This window comes from Acipenser ruthenus, chromosome 17 (genome assembly GCF_902713425.1).
Source record: "Acipenser ruthenus chromosome 17, fAciRut3.2 maternal haplotype, whole genome shotgun sequence".
In the NCBI taxonomy this organism is placed as follows: Eukaryota; Metazoa; Chordata; class Actinopteri; order Acipenseriformes; family Acipenseridae; genus Acipenser; species Acipenser ruthenus.
This window is the reverse complement of record NC_081205.1, coordinates 20,161,735-20,171,782: the sequence shown is the minus strand read 5'-3', so window position 1 is coordinate 20,171,782 and position 10,048 is coordinate 20,161,735. Positions and strand designations below refer to the sequence as shown.

The window sequence follows — 10,048 nt, the reverse complement described above, 5'->3', positions numbered from 1 at the left end:
AATATGTTAATATTTAACTGGCTTCAAAATATCTATCTATCTATCTATCTATCTGTCTGTCTGTCTGTCTGTCTGTCTGTCTGTCTGTATATCTATCTATCTATCTATCTATCTATCTATCTATCTATCTATATATTTTAGCTCAAACAGCCAGCTGCCAACACTCCCATTGCAGTTTCACTATGAGCCGGTGACCGTCGTGGTTTGATGTATCAACTTTAGTAATGAAGTGCAGCTACAAATATAAGTGGCTCTTAGGCTTTCTCGGTCTCACGCTCTCTCGGTCTCACGCTCTCTGTCATTTATCATTTATATATATAATGAAATGTTCTGGAAAACAAATAGTACCAATGTGATTGAGTACATTACAATAAAACCTGAATAATATCGTTTGATGTGAGGAGAAAATACCGTTACTGATGAATGTTGGGCCTAATCATAAAATATTTAGGATTATAGTCTAGTTTTTATTATATTAATAAGATCTACAGGTCTAGATAGGTAAGATTTTAATGTTAGGACTGGGTCCGTAACATTTAAGATATATATATATATATATATATATATATATATATATATATATATATATATATATATATATATATATATATATATCTCAAACACAGGCTCCCTTGAGAAAGTTATGTACAACATATCGAAACGTTGGGCAGCTGGCTCTTAGTTTGAGCTTATATATATATATATATATATATATATATATATATATATATATATATATATATATATATATATATATATATATATATAAGTTAGCTATCCCTGTCAAACGGTAAAAGTAATTAAAAAGTTTCGGCTAGTGCCGTTTGATCTCTGTCAAACGGTAAAAAATAATTTAAAAGTTTCGACTAGTGCTGTTTGTTCGTGCATGCGAGGTTAAGAAGTTAACATTTTCACATGTAAATTGCATCTTAAACCTATGCAGAATTATTATTATCCAATGGAGGGATTCAGAGGAGGGAGAGAGTGTGCCCATGCTACGTGCCACGAGGTAGCAAGGTATCGAGGGAGGCAGGAGTAAAGCCGGGCTTACACTGCACGATTTTTTCAATCGGGAGACGCAGCGCTACGCACACTTACAGATTGAGCTACGATTTATCACTGTATCGGGGGATTGCAAGCTACACACACTACACGAGATATCTTGTCGCGGACTGCGCCTATTTTCTTGCAGAATCGTAGACATCATTCGGGAGAATCATGGACTCAAGCGAGGAGGCGATCGCTGTTGTCTGTGCATTGTTTTGCACAGAAAAAAGAAAAAAAAAACAGGAAGATCCATTTGGACGCGCAATTGGCTTAATAGACGTGGCCAATACGGACTGATGGTTTTAAACTAATAAATATTTTGTACTAGGAGCGAGTGTTGCGCTTTTGAACAGACTAGAATACAACTTTAATAGTAGGTTACTACAAGTTTGTCATAGGTTTAAATATGCAACAACGTAATCTACATTCTCTCTATTTCTCACATACAGGGACGCGCACCCCTCCTCGTATTTTGATTAAATGAGCAATACAAGCATACAGTAGGGGTTTGACAAGGATATCGAATACGAGTGACTGTAGAAATTGATTCTAATGACAGCACACACTACCACACACAGTATCTGCTTCGGCATTAACAAGTTATAACAATTATTTACTTTCCAGGTACCTGAAGTTCCAAAGCAATTTCCCTCCATCTTTGTTCCTTCAATGAGCGATCATGATAGGAAATATCACTTGTGTCAAAGAGACACGGGTGTTCCTGCCACATCTCCACCATCCTTTCCTCAATTTCGAGGCTCCACACCTCGGGGCACAGCCTTCATCGGCATTGCTGCTAGCTTGTCCTATTGGCTACTGGCAGCATTCGTCAAGAAATCGGCCCGTAGCCCCTCACACATTTCACGAATTGCTTTGTTGGGGACTAAGGTTTTATGACATGTAAAAGCCCGGCATTTTAGTTACCACCGGTAAGTATGAGGCATTGTAGAAACAGGAACGTTAGGCCTAAATCTTGGAAACGGTTTTGATTTAGCACATATTAGCGTTTTCCCAAATGGGAGAGAATATTTTAATATAACGTTAAGGCACATTTACATATTTCATTTAAAGCAATTTTATAGATGTATCTTCTGACCGCCACATTAAAAAACAAATCCGGTTTTACAGTAAGTAGCTATACTGCAGTGTGCACGTTAGATGGCGCCGTCTCACAGACTTTAAGACTTTTTTAAATATACGTTCAATCTGTTTCAGTTTTCCTAAGAATACAGAAAGAAGGAAGAGTTGGTCTTTTTAATGAGGAGAGAAAAAAACTGGGTAGCTAAGGATTGGTGCACCGTGTGTAGTATTAGCACTTAAGGGCTGAAGATTTTGATAGAACTGGTCAAACTGTTAGGATTCGAGAGAGTGCGGAGCCTTCAGTTTTTGATAATTTGCCCAGTCATCTGCAAAAGGTAATATTTTAGTGCATGTTTTATTTTCATCTACAAAATGCTTATAAAATAAACCCTGTTGTACTTCTAACCTCTTCAGTGATATATACTCTTTGCTATACACATATATCGATTGTATCGATTACAATTATTTAATTTGATTCTATAAAAGGTATGTTGACAGCAACTGATATAGAATATTGATCTTCATCAGTTTGTATGATAAACTTTAAGGCCACGATAGACTATGCAATTTCTTTGCAATCCGATCGTTTATCGTGGTCTTTAGTATGATAATTACTAGTACAATATTAATCACAGTTTCAATTTGTTTTTGTTTTTTTTAGAAAACTAGAATCAGAAAAACCAGAGCATCACAATCTGCCTCTGCCCTGTATGTCATTCTAATTCCAGCTCAAATGATCATTCACACCATGGTGTTATTAGTGAGGTAAGAGAAATGAAAAACAATTAATTCTTGGTTTTTACTAATGTTTCCTGCTTGACATGAAAGAATAATGTAATTTGTTTTTTTTAAATATTCAACAAATTAAGGAACATGTTGTGTTATAGACAGCATTGAATCATTGGTGTGCCATTTCTTATGTTTGACCAAATATACAGTAAAACTTGTCAAAACATGTCCATTATTTGAAGTTTTAGTCTGTTAAATAAATATGAACTATTATTATTTATTTCTTAGCAGACACCCTTATCCAGGGCAACTTACAATTGTTACAAGATATCTCATTATTTTTACATACAATTACATTATATTTTACACATTACTTTTACCCATTTATACAGTTGGGTTTTTACTGGAGCAATCTAAGGGTACAGCAGCAGTGTCCTCCACCTGGGATTGAACCCACGACCCTCCGGTCAAGAGTCCAGAGCCCTGACCACTACTCCACACTGCTGCCCACAATATATGGAATATTACGATGGTGAATGGACAATTTTTGTGTGTATAGTTTACACCATATACCATTCTATAAAATGTAGCCAATATTATGTTTGTACAAGTTATTTTAATCATAATTGTAAATTGTATTTATTGTCGAAGTGTAGCTTTTCTATTCAATTATGCACTAGTTTGCACGTTAATTCTGTTTCAGTTCCATAACTACTGTGTGCCAACTGAATCAATCATTAAGCAAAAGCTAGCACTTACTGAAGAAAGACTTCAACAATTGCAGCAAAACTTAAGAAATTGTAAGGCACGAGAGAAACACTGCAGAAGAACTAACTAAAGTCTGCTGAAAGAGCTGGAAGAACAAAATCTACTTACAGATGATCTGCAATCTAAACTGCACCTTTATTCAGGTATGTACTTTCATATAATGTGTGCCTTGAAGAATCCACTAAGTAAAAGACTAAGTTTGGTAAAAATGGCATGGGAAATATGTAACATAATTTAGCAAATAATTTTCTGTTCTTTTGTGCTATTAGAAATAGTTACATGCATGAATGTACAGTATATGTAAATGTGTGACTTTATCAAGCATTCATTTCTGTGTCTGGTTTAGAAATGTGCTGCAATTGACAACATATTGAATACATTTTTAATAGTGTTATTGCATACAGTAATTTTCAGTGCTGTTAATGTAATTTGTTTTACATATACGTACAGATAGATATTTATTACTTAGGAAATCTGGTAACCCTGAAATGACCCAAATGTATAATGTATTATTTTGTATTGTTTACTTGCTTTCTGGATGACTGGACTTTATGGTCAACATTGGACTTTTGAATATTTTATGGAGAGGACATTTTTCTATTTTTTTTTTTTGAGACTGGGGAAGGAACTAACCAGGCTTTCTGACTCTAAATTTGTATTATATGTTATGTATTTTATAATATATTAATTGTCTTGTATATTGTATTAAAGTATTTGTATTATGTGTTATGGAATTTATATAAGATATGCCTTTTGTAATAGGGCGGTCATTTATTATGTACTATTGAAATGTATCGCTATAAATGAATACTGGAAAGCATTCTTATTAAAAGTTTCACTCGTTGTCAGATATCCGCGATTTCAATTAGAAACTGATACGGATTAACAGTGTCTATTTCATTTAATCCTGTCCTGTCTCGAAATGTCTGGGTTAATTACATACGTTTTATGTGAATGTGTAAAAAACGTATGATTCCAGTAAGTATTCATTTCTGCTGCCTATATTATAGTTTAGAAATGTGAAACACATCGGAAAGGTAATTTACAACTACATAAATTAACTAAAAATAGCGACAGTTGGATATTAATTTAATAGTACATTATCCAAGTTTTAAAATACAATTTTATTTAAGCTAAATAAATAAATCGCTACGCCTATCTACATGTTTACATTGGTACAGCGCTCTCCGCCTACAAGCATCCAAGATGGCGGACTGAAATCTCGTTCGACTGCACTGAAGGTTCAGCCGTTGGCGGATCTAGTTCTGTTTATATCTATGGGAGGGACACAGGCAGAACGATTCGAGATGACACATCAGTCTGCAAGAGTAAATTGTACAAAATATACAGCAATGTGACTATAGTAACAACAACAACTTCCGGTGTCAATCTCATATCTGTAAAGAAACGAAGTTTAGCACAAGATTCGCCGCATTGTTTTGATGAAAGGGGATTATTGAGTAGTTGTGTTTTTGTTTTCTGAACCTAGATGTCGTGCCCCGTTCTTCAAACAGGTGAACGTGTTTTTGTTGTTTTTCATATACCTGCAGCAAACCCGAAATCCTTTTGAACGAACAATTTATTTTCAACAAACAATAACGAAACATTTCATAACTTATTTTATTATGAGGCTAAACAAAAAAAAACAAAATAAAATGTAGTTTATGTTTATTTAAATTCTAATAATGTGTTCAGTATTCGGTTACCATACCGTGCTTATATCAACATGATTAGCCACCTGTGCTTCGAATAGTATCGCAAACAGTTATGTGCATCAATATGTTTAATTCACTGCTTTGTTTTTAAGCTTGTTGTGGGGCCGACTGCTAGCTATCTTCTGTTCCTGTAACGTCTCGATTTACATTTTTACGCCATGGGTCTTTGATATTCCCTATATTTTAGTTCTTGGGTATAGCAATGCTACATACTCCCTTCTCATTCACTTATATCTTATAGATGTTCCTTTTTATACAAAAGTGTATTGTACCATTAAATTGCAGTGACCTACGACCTGTAGCAGCACATCAACCACCTCTTACAAGGACATCTGGAAATTTGATATGTCATTAGAATTTATCTATATGGTATCAAAATGTAGTCACTGACAAGTATTCTTTAGTAACTTGGATGGTACAGATTTGATAATGCTGTAGTAAACTAAAAGTTGTATCTTTAAAAGTAATATACACGCCTTTTTATTTGAAATGTTTTTTCTCCAACTTGGATAACTATAGATAAAATATAAAAAGTCACAAAACAGACCTTACTAAACACTTTGGAGCATATTCATTTTCATTGTGGTCTTGAATTGACTTAAAAGCAGTGCAACACCTGTTCATATCACAAAACCAGAATCATGCCATAAGTATATATCTTAAAGCTCTCTTAAGCTGTTAGCGTTTTAATTTTGTACCATTTTCTCCTTGTTTGTGGTATTATCCACTTGGCATAGCAAGCTGCTACTCTGAACCTGCTGCTGCTAATTTTTTTTTTTTTTGTTGGCAGACGTCACGTTGAACCCGATAATAAAGCCCCTGGAGTGGATGCTGGGGTCCTGGGAGTGTGACGAGCCAGGATTTGGGACTTTCCCTACAATCCAGCCCTTCCGATACACCGAGACGCTTCACATCTTCCACGTGGGACAGCCCATGCTTAACTTCATGTGAGTAACTGAGAACCCAATCATTCCGAGTGGTTCTGGGTTCAGTTATCCCAATATTGAGTTATTTTTTTTCTTGAAATCTGCTTTTGCTGGCTCACCTGGTAAAAACAGGGCTGTGGTGTGCAGGGTTAGTCATACAGTCAGGGGAGCGCAGGTTTGCGTCCTGTGAAGTCTTCATCAGTCTTTGCTGGGGGAATTTGGAGTAAAATAATTGGGTACTCTAAATAAATAAAAAATTGAATAAATAAATCAGCCTTTCCTCATTCCCTTCAAGTCACAAGACCAGAAGATCTTTCAACTCTGATTAGAACTTTATATTGGAGTAACAGAAACAGACACTCGGAATGATTGAAAACTCCATAAGATAGTAAATAGAATGTAAAACAAAAAAATGAAAATGGCATTTGAATCTAAATTAGACCAACTTTATGAAGCAAAGTGTGATACAGCTTTCACACACGACAACAAGTGCAGCTGTTTCCCCTGCCCAGTGTTGCTGTGCTAAGATGGGTTCTTGAAGTTAGGCACAGACTAGGCACAAGCACCACCACAACAACAGCTCAGCTGATCTATTGAGACTGAAACGTGACAGATTTAAGAAGACTGCCCCTTTCAGTCTTGAGCGATCAGGTATGATTTAGGCTGGATGTAGTATTGGGGAGGGGGACTAACGCAGCACTGACACTCCTGACTTCTACATGTTTTGCCCCAGTTCCCCAGTCAACTGTAATTGTTTGTATGAAATTCCCCATCCCCATAGAGCTGAACCAGAACAGGGCTAAGGGTGACTCTAGGGTCTCAAAACAGTAGAATGACAATGGACTCAAAAAAGAATTCCACTCAATGTTTAAGTCAGTACTGTGTCCTACAGGTTCAATGCCTTCCACTGTGAGACGAAGAAACCGCTGCACAGAGAATGTGGCTTCATCCGTGTGGAACCTGGCAAAGACAAAGTGGCATTTATCATCGCCCAGAACACAGGTACCCAAGCAGGGGCAGGGCATTACTTCCTCTCTAAAGTCACCTCTTTGTCTAAGGCAGATGATTTCCATCTATCCACCTTGCCTTTTACAAGCACACTAACTTGTAATCTGATCTGGATTTAAACTCTGGTCTGCAGAGGTGAAAAGCCTGTGGTCATCCACTCAAACATGTTTCTAACATAGTGCACCATGGTATGCGTCTGCATGGCTTGAAACTCACACTACCACTGCACCCAGTCCTGGGTTTCAGAACTACCTTCAATTAAGTGTTATTGAAATGATCAGGAGCTAGGAGTTTTAAATAAACTGTTCCTCGTGTGAATGAAATGTCACAGTGTAAATTGTGTGGCCTCACTAGAGCTCTTTTAGAGTGGTAACCCTGTGTCTGCGTGTTTCTCTGCATGTCCAGGCCTTGTTGAGATTGAGGAGGGGAAGCTGAGCGGTCAGGAGTTGACTCTGCAGTCCCAGTCTGTGTCCCGCATCTCCTTTGCTAAAGAGCCACACGTCCAGAAGGTATCGAGATCAGTTAAACAACACAGACTCGCTGGTCAAGCTAATAATCCAGTGCAATAGGAAATCAAACCATATAAACCAAATAAAACATGAACATTGTTTTAGTCCTTTTGCTAACACCTTGAATTGTATGTATTGTAAAGCTAGAATTCTTAATTTTGTTACGATTTTTAACATTTTTTTGTTAGTTAAGTAAACGTATTTACAAAAAAAGGTTCCAAAACTGTGCCTAAGCTTTTTGTTACAAGATAAGTAACAAACATAGTTTGATTTCATTTTTTAAAAAAACAAATGGAAATTGCATTTTGCTGTAAAGACTTTGATACATCAAGCCCTGAAGTAAGACTTCTTTATGTGCAGTGATGTCTGAAATAAGTACTACAGGGAATCTGACGTGCACATCAAAAAACTGTAAAGCATTGAAAATAATTAATTTGTGAAGGGCCCGTATACAGTAAAGTATAGCACATGTATAATTTACTGTCAACTAACCAAATGTATACATTACTGAATCATTAAATCGCAATTTATCCGTTTTCAGCTATCTAAAAGTTATGAAATGCATGTACACCTCTTATTGTTGGGTGTCGTATTGCAGGGCATGTCATTCCCTTTGTTAATGTCCTTAGATCTCCCGGACTTTCCGACTCAAGAAAGATGGCAGGCTGGAGCAGACGGTGTGCATAGCGACTGAAGGCCAGCCTCTCTCAAAGCACCTGCACATCACCTACAGGAAGACAGCGCCCTGAAGGGAACGGAGAGGCTTGCTGATGGAGTATCCAACACAAATCACATGATCACAATGTATGAAGTTAACATGACTCCTGCTCTGCTGTTGAATGTCAAGGTTTTCTGTTTCACAGACTGATATACGAGGCAAATTGAATACCTGTTTTAAATGTATATTCAGTCTACGATGTGCTATTAGACAGTTGTAAACAACCTCAGTTGAATAAATTTTATAGTTTGACTGGAAACTTTACAGCAGAATGCAAGCGAATGTACTCTGGACTAGCCTAGATTTTCTATTGTGTAAAATTTACAGCAACAATAACATACAAAATGTATAGAAATCTGTTTTCAGATACCATGTTAGAAAGCAATGTATATAAGGCTAATTTAAAGAATCCATAAACTTTCCATGCTACGCACATCTCACTATAAATGTCTCAAATATATAGTTTTGAAAGAAATCGGTTTTAGCAAGTATGTGTTTTCATTTTAAACCATGATATCTGGAACTATACTAGGTTAAGTAAATATTTGATTGCAGGTTTTCTGATAGTCTTGCACTTGCATGGTCATTTCATCAGGAAATTGTCAACACCCCTTTGTCTGCGAGTAACCAACCAGTTGCTTCACATAATGACTGATGTGCTTTACAGCCAGTGAGATGCTTGACCCTGAAGATAGGTAAGAAGTGCAAGTGTATCTATTTCCTGTAAGGCAAGCAAACGGACAACCTAGTGTAGTACTGGATATCCCGTTTGAAAATGAGAATACATGTGTGCAATGTCATGCTTATCTCTAAACTGCACATTTGACACCTCCTATAGTGAAGTGCATAACAGGTAGGATTTAAGAAAGTATGTTGTTAGCTATAACCACTTTAAGTATCCTGCATGTCTTCCACCCCATGCTAATTGTTAAAAATCCTAGTTTGTCGAACTGTAGGAAACTGTTTCAAAGTAATCGTTCCCATAAATCTGAACCTAGCAGACAGGTTCTAGGATTCTGCTGCAGAATTCCAGTCAAAGGTGTGTGTGTGTCATTTTCTGGAATCCCTTTGCACCAAGTATCAGTCCTTTGTGCATTATGACAGACCAAAATTAGCACTAAGCTTGGCTACCTAAGATAACTTAAGGCAGTCCAAAATTAGTTTGAATTGTCTTCTGTGACTCTTATCTACAAGGCATATTTTACCTACTAAATGCTGAGCTATATAAAAATGACTGTTTGTCTCCTACCTCTGGCTGAATTAATTGTGTTGCTTATTATTCATAGTTGTGTTTACATGTAGCTGTAGGTATAGTGATAACTTATCACTATATTTACATCGGGTCATCAAATGTTAAAATCAATGCTGATGACAGACATACATACCGCCAACAAATGCCCCAATACTTGTTATAATACTAAAATTGTAATTATTTGTAGAGATATAAATTCTAACCTATTTTATTTAAATTTGTATTAACACACTGTAGTAAATGAGGTGTGATTAATGAGACACAGGTGAGGGCCATGATTAGAGACGGCCTGTCAG

At 36.4% G+C, this 10,048-nt stretch overlaps 1 protein-coding gene across 4 annotated transcripts; it reads left to right on the top strand.

Moving 5' to 3' along the window:
- The first annotated feature begins 1,445 nt into the window (after positions 1 to 1,445).
- LOC117423561 (peroxynitrite isomerase THAP4-like) lies at positions 1,446 to 8,702 on the top strand. 4 transcript variants are annotated; one of them, XM_058990083.1, is made up of 8 exons: positions 2,198 to 2,462; positions 2,789 to 2,892; positions 3,249 to 3,388; positions 3,560 to 3,767; positions 6,130 to 6,286; positions 7,158 to 7,267; positions 7,679 to 7,782; positions 8,412 to 8,702. In XM_058990083.1, exons 5-8 carry the CDS (start codon positions 6,168 to 6,170, stop codon positions 8,529 to 8,531), a joined length of 453 nt encoding a protein of 150 aa, XP_058846066.1. In that variant the 5' UTR covers positions 2,198 to 2,462; positions 2,789 to 2,892; positions 3,249 to 3,388; positions 3,560 to 3,767; positions 6,130 to 6,167; the 3' UTR covers positions 8,532 to 8,702. The 4 variants fall into 4 exon arrangements, with proteins under 4 accessions (XP_058846067.1, XP_058846066.1, XP_034784556.1 ...); XM_058990084.1 differs by lacking the exon at positions 2,198 to 2,462 and adding an exon at positions 1,446 to 1,976 and having other exon boundaries at positions 3,249 to 3,767; XM_034928665.2 differs by lacking the exon at positions 3,249 to 3,388.
- The last annotated feature ends 1,346 nt before the right edge of the window (positions 8,703 to 10,048 follow it).

Excerpts from the sequence above, each read along its gene's own strand:
- LOC117423561 (XM_034039552.3), top strand. The coding sequence starts at position 5,114 with ATGTCGTGCCCCGTTCTTCAAACAG. Across the intron at positions 6,287-7,157 it reads CAGCCCATGCTTAACTTCAT|GTTCAATGCCTTCCACTGTG; the intron begins GTGAGTAACTGA and ends TGTGTCCTACAG. Across the intron at positions 7,783-8,411 it reads AAGAGCCACACGTCCAGAAG|ATCTCCCGGACTTTCCGACT; the intron begins GTATCGAGATCA and ends TAATGTCCTTAG.